Raw genomic sequence first — 16,142 nt, 5'->3', positions numbered from 1 at the left:
ACTGAATACTTATTTATCTTATAATATATAAATATATATACACACCCCGGTTCACACAGGTAGTAGCAAGAGATACGTATAAGGATTAAGAATATTATGGACAAACATTATTATATTTTAGATAGTTTATACGTAATATTTATAAACTATATATTGGAAACTTCCAAGTGGTTCATTTTGCTTGTTAGTGAAAACATGAACATAATCCTCAAAGTAATTTCTAAGCTTTTACAGTCAGACAGACTAAAAAAGGAGGATTAATTAATTTAATTTGCATAACTTGATTTAAATGTTTTATTTGTTTATTTATGCACCTCTTAATAGATAAGAATATAAACCACATTATATATAGTATTAATTATTTTTATTATGTAATTATAATTATAAGTTTGATATTTATGTATATTAATTAAATGCAGGTATGATAAGAAAAATAAACAGAATATTTTTTAATTTTAGACTTACTGTTTCCTTGAATAGAACGTCAAATTGATTAGTTTTGGAAATATTTACTTTCTTATACTTTCTCCCAAACTGTACATGACCAAAAGCCACTTTTTATTTTTTGTAGTTAATACATTTTTTACAAAGAAATAAATTTCTATACACAAATAAAGAGTCATACACGATCACTTGCCAAAAACTAGTTTACAATAAGATTTACTTTTATTGGTCACTTTCACATTTGTATTTTTATCTAATAAATTAACGAGATATAAAATCATTGAGACGGCGGACGCTTGAATGAAATTAATTAATCCAAATTTAACGGTGAAATTGCAAGTAAGTATGCAAGTCAAAAATACTTATTTGTCATCAGACACCTGTGATATGAAATCTAACTAGGTTATGTTAGGTGAGGAGGCCTAGTTACAGCAGTATTGACCACTTTCATTATTACGATCACTCTCTCCTCGACAGGGTGTTGTAGGCATTTGATTACAATTGGACATGTTAGTGCTATGGGCTTCAAGTTGCACTTGTTGCCTAGTGTGATCGTATTTTTCTTAATTTTTAGCATATCCTTAACTCAAGGTAATAACAATTGTAGTAGTGTTGTAGTGATGAAAAAGAAATGTTTTGAGTGCATAATGGTGTGGTGTTTTAAGCAGATTGTGGCCGAAGCGTTAGGAGATCGAGACAGCCCAGATACGGATCTTTGGGTCGCATCATCCATGGAAAACAAAGTGTAAGAGGCGCGTGGCCATGGCAAGTAAGTTTTATTTAAATTTGATTTATTTAAATCCGTTACAAAAAAAAGTTTGCTTCGTTAAAGGGACCTGGAAAGAACCTGTAGCTCATTTAAATAAAATTTCCAAACATAGGCATGTCTAAATCACTTGAAAATAGTTCTTGAATAAAGTTTAAAAAATTGCAAGACTGTAACTAAATTTTAGAGGATTTTTTATCTTCTACATAATTTTGTCATCATGTGCCATAAATAAATTTCATTTACTATTTTTCTCTTCATTTCACTTATTAAATCTGTCTGTAGACGATCAAAACTCGAGGATTTACAATTAAACGTATTTTTCGAAATAGATTTACTTTTCTACATACAAACAATCAACCATCCAATATATGTAGATAATAAAAATTATGTATCTAATAAAATTGAGAAACTTCCAAATGTAAGTAATCAAAGATCAATCATGTTTATCGGGATTTTAATAGTGTAAGTGAAATACATTTCACTTTCACTTCGTGTTGTACGGAATTATAAACAAACACTTGCGAAGAACTTGAACAGTCACGAACAGTTGTCCGTACAACTTATTGTGAGACCCATTTTCTATAATTTATTTTTCACTATCTGGACGATTGCTCCAAAGAGTCACATATCATATAAATAATTAAGATTTTAAATGTTCAAAAATGACTTATTGTACTACCTATTAGCAATTGAACAAAAATAATTTAGAGGTTCTGAAATTCTGTTTGTTAGTACCACTATACAGGTCATGTTAATACAAATTATGTGATTATTTTAGTGATAAAAATGTAACTAACCGATAATTAACTAATTAATCAGAGAATAATTACACCTGTCAGACTTCTTTTCAATATCCAATTGATACTTTTGTTCTCAGAAGAGTCGTATTTAAAATTTCTACGAATAAATATCAAATATTACATTAATAAACATCATATCATAGCGCCATGTATATATACTTAAATTTGTAAACATAATCAAATGCAAAAAATAACACTGCCAAAAATATTATACTTTTAATTTGTAATTTTTATAAATAATATGGATTTTTATTAATATCTTCAATAAAATTTTCTAGTTTACGCTCCCAAGCAAATATACACCATTAAAACAACTAAAAAACAAAATAATGGTTACTATAACTTTTAATTTAGAGTGTAAGAAATCTAAATGAACGGAATGATTATGATACTACAGTATCTGAAAATTATTTGCATTAATAATGCATATGCAATTCAAGAAAATGATGATGTGTTAGATGTTTATTAGACTGAGAAGATTGGAATTTAGTTACAGTGTAATTTCTTTGATTTTATGTTTATTTGTGTTAAAAATGTTAGCCATTTATTACATTGACAAGATTAAGTGAATTTATATTCATTTATATGAATTTTTCAATTCAGAATGATTTATTTTGTTTTAATAATTTTTAATATTAATATAACTAACCAGTATAACTAAAAATATGTCTATTTGATAGACTAATGCCAAAATAATAAATTATTTATTATTTTAAAATAATAAAATACGTTTATGTTGGGTAAATTAACTAGAACTTTACAAATAAAAAATCTGAAGGAAACTTTGATATAATTTTAACCAATTATATAATGACATTTTGATGGAAAGACTATGATATTTTTAGTTTTAACCATATCTCACAGATTAAGAATTTTTAATACCCTCCACAAAATATTTCCTTTTTAAGATTCAACAGAATTGTTACATAGTAGTTGAATAAATTGTAGGCCACATCATTTCGTCATATTATTAAAAATGTATTTAAGTTATTTTTATGGCTTTATACTCTCAATATAATTGATAGAAAATTGAATAAAATTGCATATCTGTTATATAGAAGTTTTTTTCAATGGTGAGAGCGACCTCATTTTTATTCTGCTTCATTGATCATTCCAAAATTTCATATTTACTTAAACAGCGCATCCACCATTATTACACTACGTGTAAACTCTTCAAATTGCACGAAATTTGGAATAAAATAACAAAAAGGTTTTCATTATAATTATAATAATGTTTTTCAGATCAATATTATTTATCTAAAATTGTATAATTTTGTTTCTCATTTTTAGGTGTCACTGCAACTCTTACATCCTCAATTTGGATTTCTCGGACACTGGTGCGGTGGTGTAATGATTTCAAATGAATGGCTTCTGACTGCCGCACATTGTATTAATAAGTACGTATCTTATAGATTTGAGGCCTTAATTTGGTTTCATTAATATTTTGCTTTGTTGTGAACAAAAACCGCCGAGCAGGGTATAAGGGTGCTTGATATATTTTAATAATATGGTATTAATTGTGACAGTGGCTTTTAATAAAAATAAAGCACTTGGAGATAATCCAAGAAATTTTGTATCCTCTTTTGTCATCATTTAGCGACCTCTTCAATTTACCATTACCAGCTTTGTGGACGGCAGTTTTGGGAGATTGGGACAGAAATGTGGAAGAGCATTCGGAGGAGCGAATACCAGTTGAAGAAATTATATTACACGAAAGATTTCACAACTTTCAGCATGATATTGGTAAGTTACTGTTTTCGAGAAAAATGAAAAATGGCCAAATGGAATATTGTGACTTGAAATAAGTACTGAAAGGCATTACATGTAGAGGGAGAGCTTTCTTTAATGCCTTTTACATGAAATCCTATGGAATATTTTTTTCTGTCAACAGCATTAGTGAAACTATCTCGGCCAGTTAAACTGGTGGGCGAAAGTCGTATTCGGGCAGTTTGTTTGCCGAACAAGCGCTTAACATACAACGATACGGGTATGTGCATTGCAACCGGCTGGGGGAGAGATGCCGAGAATGGAATATTGGCCGGTAAACTATTGGAGACCAAAGTTCCGGTTCACGACAATGCTATTTGTAGAAAAAAATATGGACACTCCGTTAACATCAGGTCAGGACACTTGTGCGCAGGACATCTTGATGGATCTACTGGCACATGTGTGGTAAGATTTATTTAATTAAAAATTCTGTCTAATTGATTTGGTTCTTCTAAAAATAAAGATTTATTCATATTGAAAGAATTGTTACATCTAGATATGTTGAGTTCTTGAAATTGTAAAGTCATATGTGTAACTTACACAGAGTGTTTCATAACTTATCTGAATTTTTTGAACCAGATATGCACTTCTAAATAATAAATAAGTCGATTTATTACCAACTAAATGTGGTTTTAGATTAATTCATTGAACAACTGATTTATTTCTTCTGTTTCAGCCTATATATAAATTTCTTGCAATGAATATATTTTCAGGGTGATTCCGGAGGACCGCTGCAATGTGCCATGAGTGATGGCAGATGGATACTTGCTGGAATAACGTCGTTTGGCTCTGGTTGTGCAAAACCCGGCTTCCCTGATGTCTATACGAAACTATCGTATTATATGCCATGGATTAAAGCGAAAACATCAATTGTACCTAGACCGTAAATTAGTGTGATATGATTCTTTTTGACAATACTTAGATAGTAATTATTGTATAGGTCACTTTTTGTCAATTTTGACTCATACAATTGAATCTACGTATCTTTGAAATAATAAGACTGCGCATATAATACTTATGTAGTACTTTGAATTTAACAGCTTATGAAAGATGACATCTGGTACATATAGCATGAAAAGAAGATAGAAGAGTTACTCATCCGCCGCATAATACTTTAAATATTTCCCAAATTTTAAGTAAATTTGATGTACTCAATAAAATATCAATTTAATGTAATTATGCAACAATAGTAAAGCAAACTATATCGTACACAGGAATATTAATGTGATATATCAATAATTTTAATAATATTGTATGTTAAATTAATTGATTACATGTAATAAAATATTGTATCATTTGGTTGAAGTTTTATTAGGTATTAGGAAACAAATAAACAATTATAAAAAGATTCAGTTTTTTGAAACTAATAGTATATATTTTCTAATTTTACATTGCAGTTGGTAAAGTAAGGTATATATTTTTAAAAAATGCTGATTAAAAAAAAATTGTTGAAAACAATGTATATTTTAATTATAAATTCTATTAACCATATAAGTGTAAATTACTGTAGCATGATGTTACGGATACCAATGTTATTCATATTCAGCAAATATGTAATATATTTTATCTGTGATATTCTTGAATTTAAAAACTTATCGTAATAACACATTATTTTAATAACATCAATGACTCAATGGTGGTACTGAAAGAAATGTGGAAATGCGTCAATATAATAAGTGAATTCCATCATAATTAGACATAAATATCAATTCCGTTCTAATGATTAATTTACAATTACGGGTTTAATGAAACAAGTAGTAGTCTATAACAATATAATAAAACTCAATATAAATAATACAAAATTTGCGCCATATAGTTGACAATATAAAATAATAAAAAATAAATAAATACGGTATATAGACATCAATTTAATTTTGTGACCACCTTTTTATATTTACTGACTTTCGACTTGTCATCGTTTAATTTTTTTCTTTTACGTAATGGTCTGCCAATATTATTCTTTACTACAAGCTCCTTATCTGAAGACTCTTGACTAGAATTCACTGTAACTTCTGTGACATCTTCTGTTTGACTAGATGCGTCCACCTTGACTTTGTCATTTTTCTGTAGAATTGGTAATGGTATGGGTATGGGAATCGGGATTGGAAGTATAATAGGATAGGGCACCAATACGGTTGGTGGTGGCAGTAAACTTTCCAAAGGTTTTCCTAACAACGCTTGATTGGAGACCAAAGGGGGTGAATTGAGAATTTGCGGTTCAGCAGTCGCGTTATTTTGGAATCTGGTTGGAAACTTGTCTTGGGCTTTTGCATTTTCTGGTGATGTGTGGTTTACTAGTGTGGAGGAAGATTCGGTGTCTGTCGATGTATGCCTAACCCTTAAGTCTTGAGGTCCTTCGCCGAGTTTGCCGTAGTTGTTGGTCAACGTGGACGAAACGCGTTTCCTTGTCTTTTTTTGCAACTTAAACCTACTGCGTTTACTTTCCGGCACGCCGGGCGTCATAAGTTTGGAGGGATGGGCGACGGATATTAATGGAACGGGCAACGACTGAACGGTCGTGTCTATTTGCGGGGACGGTGGTGGCGAAGGGGTCCGTCGCGGTGGTGATTTGCAGTTCTTCATCCATAAATCGGGCGTTATCAATGTTCCGCTGCTCGCATCGTCCACGTACAAATGTGGATGTAATTCTAAGTGTGCGCGCGTTTCCCTACAGAAGATGTGCATTTTGTATTGGTTCAGACATTTGTCGGAGCAAAATTGTAACTGAGAAGCACCATCCTGAAACAATAATAAAAATATTTCTATTCATCCAGTTCTGTAAACTTATTAATAATACCTGAAAATCTACGTAAGATATTGTATTTCTCACGTGATGGCACCAGTCGCAGGTTTTATTTTTCTTAAAATTAGCTCGTCTTGATTGTGAAAAACATAATTCGGAACAGAAGTTTGCCATTGTGGAGGTCGGTCCAGCACTCTCTTCTACCGGTTTTCCACACCAGGGGCAACCATCTAAAAAAATTATCTTAAAATAATGTAATATCGAATGCAAGATTTATTCATGAACGTGAAATACAATGTTATCTAAAAACAAATACTAATAAAACGTGTAGAACACCTATTGTATTAATTTTGTTCATTTTTCCATTGTTGAGGCAAAATAAAAACGTTTAGTAACGTCTATTAATAATTGAAAATGCAAAAATAAAAGACAGATGGAGTGCAATTTGGGCATGATAATTTTTTGGCCGACAAAATTGTGATAAACAAAACAGAGGCCTGGTTGGGTTCCGTCGACGGGATGATCGAGGATTAGCAAGCAGAATTCGTAAAATGATACTGACCGGCTATTTCTAGACACAGACTTTGTAATATCAGCTTGCCCGTGTCGTCTGCCTAATTTCATCGGGTCGGGATACTGTGGTCTTAAATTTGTTTTTGTTAATTGTAGATGGGAGGATTAAAAAACCTTTTTAATGAAATTAAATCTAGCAATAATTAATTCTGTCACATTATTTTGTCAGTTTTCAAACTATCCTTTAATCTGTATCTTTTATAAAATCCATCTATATTATATCATAAAATTGAAGTATGAAATAAATTTATAGTCCTTGAATTTGAATGATAGAGCTTTAAAAACACAACTTTTTCCTTTGAAAAGACATTCTTTTTACATTCTTTATGGATTACGCATTTATTTTGACAAAAAATTAGGAAAGTAAATGAACACAAAATTATTTGAAAGTTCCCCAATCAAGTTTTACCCATTTCTGCTGAAAAATATATTTTATGTTTAATTTTAATGTCAGTACATTAACTAATAGGTATAAATAATTAATAGTCATACATCGGGAATTCAATGTATAATTTGTAAAATCCGAGGGAATAAATACATAACATATCGTTACATTTAACAAATATTATACCATAATTATACTGGTATTTTGTTTCATTCACATGCATAATGAATATCCAAATTAAAAATGAGAAATTGGAATCTATATACAATCAAGCATCGAAACGTATTTTACAATATTTACAGTTCCTGGAAATCATTAATTTGACACACAATCATTTTAGAAAACTCATTAGTATTTAACAAAATGTTAACACAAAACATCAATATTAAATTTCCATTAAAATTGCTATACACAGGATTTTAATTACGTAGGTATTCAATAATTAATATGGGCTATTTTCCATTCATTAAAACTGGAAATGTCTGAGGTTTCAAATATTGAATTATTTCATTCGCTTAGAGATTTAACTAATCGGAACGTCACATAATTAAAAAAAATTATATGACAATGGAAATATGAATCAATTAATAATTAACTACGTTTTTTAATTGTCAATCAATTACGTCGATACTCCGCACCGTTGTATACGTTCGAAAATTAAAATTTCACCACTTTCAAGCGAGCTCACCAGAATATTTTGGAGAGGTTGGTTCAGAACAGTTACTACCGGAGTGAGATCTACATCTTCGAGATTTCCTGGATTCTTCCGAGCGATTCTCGTAACCGTACCAACCCAATAACTCATTCATTGCTGTTTCAGCAAATTCCTGCAACAAATTTATACGAAATTAAATCAATACTAAACTGATAAATATGTTATTGCCACGGAACATAATAAGTACTTGTCATTGATAACGAACATTTTCACATGTTAATACATATAAAAGCTTTAATAAATTATATTTTATTCTATAAAGGTTTTTTCACTATAAATTAATAACAATTTAGTATTACTCCCATACATGTTCATTAAAATACATTAACATTATACAGAATTGAATATAAAATTTTAAAGAATTAATCTATACATATAAATAAAATTGGAGTGTCTGTTTGTAATATTGAAATAACCGTTTTTTACTACATGCATATGAATATAAATACGGTACATACACCAAAATAACATTTTTTACCATTTTTGTCTCTCTGTCTGTTTGTTCCGGCTAATCTCTGAAATGGCTGGACCGATTTTGATGTAATAAGGAGTAACTTAGGCTACTTTTATTTTAAAAAATTCTTTTATTTTAGAAAAATAAAGTAATGTTGCAATGTCCAAGTACTGTCCAGTACCACGCGCAGCTCATGCGCATGCCACCACTGGGCCGTCACGTCGGGCGCCTCCCACCACTTCTCCCACCAACGATTGATTGATAGTTTGATTTGATTGATATATATATTATAATTCCACCGATCCGTTCTTCTTACCTTATCTTAATTCAAAATATTTTGTTACACTTTTACTGCTTTCCTTTTTTACCCTTAAGTAATAATTATTTATAATTACAAGTACATTTGTGTTCAATATTCAGATTTACATTGAAATTGAGTAACGTAGATAGTTGTTTTTTCTAATATTTAGTTATGCCTAAAAGAAAGTCAAATCTCTCTTAAAACATGAGAAAGGCCAAAAGCCAAAGATTGCGACGTAAAAATGAATCTGAACAAGGTAGGGAAAGTCATCTTACAAATTGTAGATTACGGATGTCCATGTCTAGGCCGAATGAGAGTAGTTCTGAGAGGGATGAACGATTACAATTAGATAGAACTAATCATTCATTGTTAAGGGCTCAAGAATCTTTGGAATATCGAGATCACCATCTAGAAAACGATCGCATTCAACACACTATCGGACGAAGTTGCGAGTACAGCTAGTATAATATATATTTTGAGCAAAAATATTTAAATTTTTAATTACACAAATATAATATTCGTTTTTAAAAACTTACAGCATTAAACAATTAAATAACAGTAGTTTATAATAAAAATATAGAAAATTAATTAATTAATTATTCATCCAACGATAACTAATATTTCAATCGGAAGAAAAATAGCTGAGTTACAGGTATAAAAATTTCAAATTTCCTGAAAGTTTCCAGATACTTTTTAGATTTTAGTAATTTTTTCATCAACAAATAATTCAAATAATTTGATGGATTCAGCATTAATCATTTCAAGCCCTGGAAGACTAAGACATTAAAAAATGTAAAGTAATGTATTGTAAAAGTAAACGAATATTTAAATTTACTTCTATAACATATGAGTATATTTATTTCTATATATTTCATATTCTTGTCCCTGGAGCTTTTCTATCTGGTTATATTTCCAGTTGTGTGGGTGAAACTTCTCACCTTATCCATCGCCTTGTCCACCTAGATTTTCAGAATTTATAGATAACTTAGGAACATCCAAGCGGTCAAACATTCATCATCATCGGTATACTATGTGATGATTTGAAGCTTGTTTTGAAATATCCACTTCAATTGAAATTCTTGGTAATTTTGGAGATCGTTTTTCAGGCCATTTTCCATCAGTTTATACATTTTATATAAATGAAAAATATCGAAATTTTTTGTCAGATATCCATCTGTTTTACATTGAACTGTTTATAATTAAATAAGTTGTTGATTAAAAATGTAAAACTTAAGTGACGAAAGTGACTTAATTTAATTATTTTTTGTTTGCCGTTGGAAATTAATTAGCACAATAGAATTAATGTTTATTCTATATTTAAACAAGATTCCAGGAATTATTGTAAATGGATATTTTAATTATCTCACTGAAAGTAAGTTTGTAGTTTTGTATTACATCTAGGATGTTATTATCCTTATGAATCTTATACATTTACTTATGGATTTTAGTGGATTCACGTCAAGAGTATTCAGAAACTGGTAATTTGATGCTGTGGAAGTTGATACGGTAAGAAGAGCTCTCAACTTTTTAAATAATGACCACTAATATTTTATACAATTATATTTTTAAATTTTAAACCTCAATGTATATACTAAGTAACAAGTTATTTGTACATATACAATTATATTTATATTATTGTATATTAATTATAAATAAGTATGTTTAGGAAAAATACACAGACAATTTTCAGTTCCAATTTAAAATCCACAAATTGTTTTTTAGGTGATAGTTCTCAGAAAATAAGGGTAACAAAATAAAATTATCATGTTTCCAAGAAACTTTCACCCTTTAAACACCCCATTAATGACACCTAGTAAAAATGTTTACCATGAATAATTGAAATATGGGTTTTACAACTAACCGTTCCTAGAAATATTTCCCTATATAATCAATTAATTATATCGACACGGGCAGAAGGGTTGCAGATAATTAATCACATAACAAATCAATTTTACGAATTTGATACAACAAATTGATATTTAATAATTGTTTTTACCAACATTGAAAAAATAACATTAATTATTCAACTAAAAATTGTGGAATTCTTTTTTAATTTGAGTGTTGCAACTTTAAAATAATCGAATGTACACATTAAACCTTTGACGGTAAAATTAATTAGAGATATTTTGAAAGTGGACACCAACGTGTCTATTTACGCCGTTAAACTCAACACAACCCTTGTCCCTCCCTACATCCCTGTAGTTTTCATATCCAATTACCAGTTCCACCTATGTATGATGTTTATTATAACGTATTAGTTTACATATGTTATACATTTACTATTATAAACTTAAATATAAACAGATCATGTACATTTATTAATCCGCTCTGATATTAAATTGAAATTGGTTTTACGTTTGAATTTATTGGATATTATTTATTTATTGCTTCATCCAATACATTTAGACCAATATTTGATTATTATATGTTCCTTGTTCAATGTTTAAAGATAAAAAAAAATTAATTTAACAAATCAAGACATTGCAATATATAAAGATGCTAATTTTTAAAACAAATCATTATAAAAATTTATTTATCATATATTAAATATATGCCAAATATGGCAACCAAAAATATAAATGTATTGATTTTGATAAAAATTTAACTCTTATTGATTACCAAGAATATTATAAATCATTTTATATTGTACAAGTTTTTACAGTGCTTAATGATACATAAAAAGCTTTTCCGTTAAAAAGTCTGATGTATCAGTATAAATTTCTACCACAAGAGTAATATTTGATGTAAAGGGAAAGAACGCCCAACCATATATGATGTAGTTTTCTTACTCCTCATTATAATCAACTTTTTTATGATTAATTAAAGACAAAACGCTTTCATCATAGAGATATCAATTATCCAATACGCTTTGTGTAATATAACCGTTTTCTAATTTAATATTCAATACTTTCATAATTATATTAAAAACCTGTGATCATCATTAATTTTTACATTTTAATTATATTTTATATTATAGATAAAAGAGCTATATATAAAAAGAATTTGAAAAAACTGATTCAAGAATAGTGTATCTATTTTAAGAAGAGCTTTGTTTGAGAAATTCTCAATTTATTCTTTTTTAAATTTCAAATTTATTCTAAAAATAATATCTAATCAAAAATGAACTGAGAATTAATTTTGTAATACCTAATTAAATATTTTTTAAATGCATTTTTTACTATTTCTACTTTGGTTCAAAATAATTTTTCGACAAAAATTTTTGTTAACAACCGAGCAATGGTTTATTCCTTCATTTTGCAAGGTGGCAAAAGGATAAATTGATTTTTGATTAATGGTCCTCAGTGTTGGCTGATTGGTTACCATTGTACGCCTGGCCTACCTACTCAAATTAATTTACTCTCTATAAATTTTTCAACCAATCGACACAGTTTAGCGTACCGCTTATTTCGAAACATATAAAAAACAGGGTCCCCTCCAATGTTTTATTTCTAATTCTACATATACATACAAGAACAAACTGAATAATTTTCAATTAGTTGTTTTTATTCATTATACTTTTAATTTTTATAAACATATTGATTTGAATGATTTACATCTTGAAGGATTAATTAATTTTTCCCACATTATGCGTATTAAATAAATAAAATAAATAATCAAATAATAATTACAAATTGAGTATTCATTACTATATGTATGTAAAGTGTCAGATCTCATTTATTACAAAAATATTAATGTAAAGAGTATTGATTTATTATCATTTATTTCAAAACGTGATTAGATAATTATCGTAAATTATATTTTAAGGAAAGATGGTTAAAATATTTTATATAATTATTTGAAATATTAAATAATTATTGTAATTTCAATATTTGTATATTGTAGTTAATTATTATTAATTATATTTTACTAACTTTTCTCCCAAAAAATGTCATATAAGTGACAGATCTAATTTATTATAAAAAGTCTATCTATGACTTTTGATTTGAATGATATAGTTACACCGTGAAAGAAAATTATCCATCTTAAATAAATACGTGTTAAGATATTTATTATTAATTATAATTTAAGAAAAGATGGATGGAAGACTTTTTTTTCTAATAATCATCAAATTCAACATGTATGTAATTGCTAATAATATAATTATTATATTAATTATTAAGATTATAATCTTAAAGAAATATCACAATTTGTTTTCCCATAAAATGTCATATAAGAGTCAAATATAATTTATTACAAATGGCCCTATTACCAGAGCATTGATTTAAAAGATTTAAATCATGAAAATAAATTAAATTAATTAATTAATTTTTCACACATCTTAAATAACTAGAAATTATGCTAATTATTATTAATTATAAAATAAGAAAAAATGGTTGAAGACTTTTTATCTAATAATCATTACAAATTCAATATTCATAATTATCTGTATTTTTAAGGATATTTTTTATCCAGAAAATGTCAATAAATGGCAGATCTAATTTATTATAAAAGGGCTTATTTAGATAGTATCGATTTGATTGATTTAAATCGTAAAGGGAAATTTCAAATTATTTAATTTTTAACACATTATACAGCTTATACTTTTTTCTAATAATCAACAAATTTAATATCCATAATTATATGTATGTAATAGTTGAGAATTATAATTATAAGGTGACGAAAAATCACAATTTTTTTTCCAGAAAATGTCATATAAGAGTTTATTGTAATTTATTATAAAAGATCCTATTTAGAAAGTATTTATTTGAAAGTTTTAAATCATGAAAAAAAATTAAATTGATTAATTAGTTTTTTTACATATTATCCATATTAAATAAATACAAATTAAGATAATAATTAGTATAATTGTTAATTATAATATATGAAAAGATGCAATTCCAATATTCATAATCATCTGTATTTTTTAAGGATATTTTTTATCAAGAAAATGTCATATAAGTGACAGATCTAATTTATTATAAAAGGCCTTATTTAGATAGTATCGATTTGAATGATTTAAATCATGAAGGGAGATTTCAAATTATTCAATTTTTAACACATTATACAGCTTATACTTTTTTCTAATAATCAACAAATTCAATATTCATAATTATATGTATGTCATTGTTGAGAAATGTCATATTAGAGTCTATTCTAATTTATTACAAAAGACCCTATTTAGAAAGTATTTATTTGAAAGTTTTAAATCATGAAAAAAAAATTAAATTGATTAATTAATTTTTTTACACATTATCCATATTAAATAAATACAAATTAAGATAATAATTAATATGATTGTTAATTATAATATATGAAAAGATGCAATTTCATTATTCATAATTGTTTTTTATGGATATTTTTTTTCTCAGAAAATGTCATACAAGTGACAGATCTAATTTATTATAAAAAGCTATAATTAAAGAGCAAACTTAAAGTAATATTAGTCCTGCTAAGAATTTTCAAATTGTTATATAATAACTGGTATTAGTTAAAATTAATCATTAATTGATAAATTATATTTTATTTGATAAATAGAGAGTAAAATGATAAATTCTTTCTATAGAAATATAAAAAAAACTAACTATTAATAATTTTATATTTGATTATATTTTATATTCTTTCTTGTATAGCAAAATTCAGCTGTTATCATTTTTATTATTATATCAAATGTCGATAAAACTTTTAATTCAATAACTGGGTATTTATTTTTGCAAAGTATGGTGCATGCGCCAGCATTACGATAACAAAAATCACGGGCAACACTCGAATCTGACAACTAATTAAAAATAACCGAACCAAACATTGGAGTATGATTTGTTGAGAATTGAAAATAGCAGAGATGAAGGGTATAAAATAACGCGTATTTTACGATGTCTGCTGATGGATATCGCTTCCACGCCATCTGTCATACGATACCCTGTATCAGTTTACCGGGCTCATGTTACACATCCATGTTTAGGCCCGTGCTCACATTTATAACGCATTCAAATTACATTGAATTACATACAACACATTTAAAATTCTCCTGTTCATTTCAAACGGTTATATATCTATACGTTTATAATTTATTTTTGGTACGTGATATCTATATGTGAAGCCTTAACTTACGTGCACATTTAATTTAAATACATGATTCAGTTAATTGTTAAATGCAAGTAAAAACTGTTAAATAACAGTTCAGTTAACAAGGTGATTTAATTTTCCAAAATTTTTAGTTAAGCCTTACCTTAATGTCGTCATTTAAGTTCTCCTTTTTAATCGTGATTTTCGTAATTGAAACCTCATTCTGTGCACCTTTATCCATTAATATCGAGTCCGAATTGAGCACAAACGTGAACGATTTTTAACATAGGCCGATTTACGTTCGCGTCGAAACTTATTTCACTAAAAATACAAGCTCTAGCTGAATTTTTCGGTCGCACTGAGACGTCCGCAATACTCATTCAACAAATGTGTGTTATTTTAGAACTCGAAGTGGGGTATTCCCGCCAGAGTTTTAAATCAAAACGCGCAAGTTCTGATAGGACGCATGCGAGCGCTCAAAAGGACCACCATCCGACGACCAATTGTTGTGAGCAACGAAGTCTGTTATATGGAAAAAAATGAACACGACGACCAGCAGCGAATGTTGTAACAGGCACGAGCCCGACCACCGGCTTTATCACAATCCTCACTCCTTTTTTTTATTCCGACAAATGTACGCACCGTAATTATGACCGAATATTCAATAATCACCGGATTAATTAATCCAATTTTTAATTTTAAATTGGAGATCCGTATTAGCAGTGATAGTTGTGTAGGATTAAAAACATCACTTATCCTGCGGTTCGTTTTAATTATTTACAGTGTGTCACATTTATACATACAAATTGTATTTTTTGTCCGTGTATCATTCTTTTTGGCCTTAAACCAAAACCTACAGGCAAGCAAATTAGGCACCCCTGAAACGGATATATACCAAATTTGATAAAAAATTATGCATATTCATAATTGAGAAAAAATTTAAAATCATTTTCTTCTTAAGAATTTATTTTTTTAATTAAGTAGTCTTTGGAATAAACTTTAAAAAATAGCACAAATTATCTTATTTTAAAAAACGTCGTGGTAAAATTAATGAATCACTCCAAAACAATTGAGTAATACGAGTTTGCGAAAGATATAAAATAAATTCATAGAATCGAACGGTGGATTGGGGAAAGTAAATAATATTTGGGTATTAAGAGTATTGGTATATGCATAACGTTATTAGTA

At 28.1% G+C, this 16,142-nt stretch overlaps 2 protein-coding genes across 3 annotated transcripts; one reads left to right on the top strand and one right to left on the bottom strand.

Moving 5' to 3' along the window:
• The first annotated feature begins 652 nt into the window (after positions 1-652).
• LOC109599465 (trypsin-1) lies at positions 653-4,981 on the top strand. Of its 2 annotated transcripts, none has more exons than XM_020015471.2 (7): positions 653-783; positions 857-1,035; positions 1,113-1,213; positions 3,304-3,410; positions 3,611-3,756; positions 3,905-4,185; positions 4,494-4,981. In XM_020015471.2, exons 2-7 carry the CDS (start codon positions 963-965, stop codon positions 4,665-4,667), a joined length of 882 nt encoding a protein of 293 aa, XP_019871030.1. In that variant the 5' UTR covers positions 653-783; positions 857-962; the 3' UTR covers positions 4,668-4,981. The 2 variants fall into 2 exon arrangements, with proteins under 2 accessions (XP_019871030.1, XP_049820582.1); XM_049964625.1 differs by having other exon boundaries at positions 1,110-1,213.
• A 557-nt stretch (positions 4,982-5,538) lies between these two features.
• Positions 5,539-15,335, bottom strand: LOC109599444 (sine oculis-binding protein homolog B). Its single transcript, XM_020015450.2, has 4 exons — positions 15,118-15,335; positions 8,170-8,308; positions 6,578-6,753; positions 5,539-6,519 (listed from the first exon to the last, which is right to left on the bottom strand). Exons 1-4 carry the CDS (start codon positions 15,193-15,195, stop codon positions 5,644-5,646), a joined length of 1,269 nt encoding a protein of 422 aa, XP_019871009.1. The 5' UTR covers positions 15,196-15,335; the 3' UTR covers positions 5,539-5,643.
• Between the last annotated feature and the right edge of the window lie 807 nt (positions 15,336-16,142).

Source organism: Aethina tumida, chromosome 3, assembly GCF_024364675.1.
Source record: "Aethina tumida isolate Nest 87 chromosome 3, icAetTumi1.1, whole genome shotgun sequence".
NCBI lineage: Eukaryota > Metazoa > Arthropoda > Insecta > Coleoptera > Nitidulidae > Aethina > Aethina tumida.
This window is presented reverse-complemented; position numbering and strand designations above follow the sequence as displayed.

What these genes read in the sequence shown, in the direction of transcription:
- LOC109599444 (XM_020015450.2), bottom strand. Translation starts at nt 15,195, where the DNA reads ATGGATAAAGGTGCACAGAATGAGGTTTCAATTACGAAAATCACGATT. An exon ending in AACCTCTCCAAAATATTCTG is followed by an intron (nt 6,754 to 8,169) that starts GTGAGCTCGCTT and finishes TAATTTTTTTAG; the next exon opens with ATGGTTGCCCCTGGTGTGGA. An exon ending in TATCTTACGTAGATTTTCAG is followed by an intron (nt 6,520 to 6,577) that starts GTATTATTAATA and finishes TTATTGTTTCAG; the next exon opens with GATGGTGCTTCTCAGTTACA.
- LOC109599465 (XM_049964625.1), top strand. Translation starts at nt 963, where the DNA reads ATGGGCTTCAAGTTGCACTTGTTGCCTAGTGTGATCGTATTTTTCTTA. An exon ending in TAGCATATCCTTAACTCAAG is followed by an intron (nt 1,036 to 1,109) that starts GTAATAACAATT and finishes TGGTGTTTTAAG; the next exon opens with CAGATTGTGGCCGAAGCGTT. An exon ending in GAGGCGCGTGGCCATGGCAA is followed by an intron (nt 1,214 to 3,303) that starts GTAAGTTTTATT and finishes TCTCATTTTTAG; the next exon opens with GTGTCACTGCAACTCTTACA.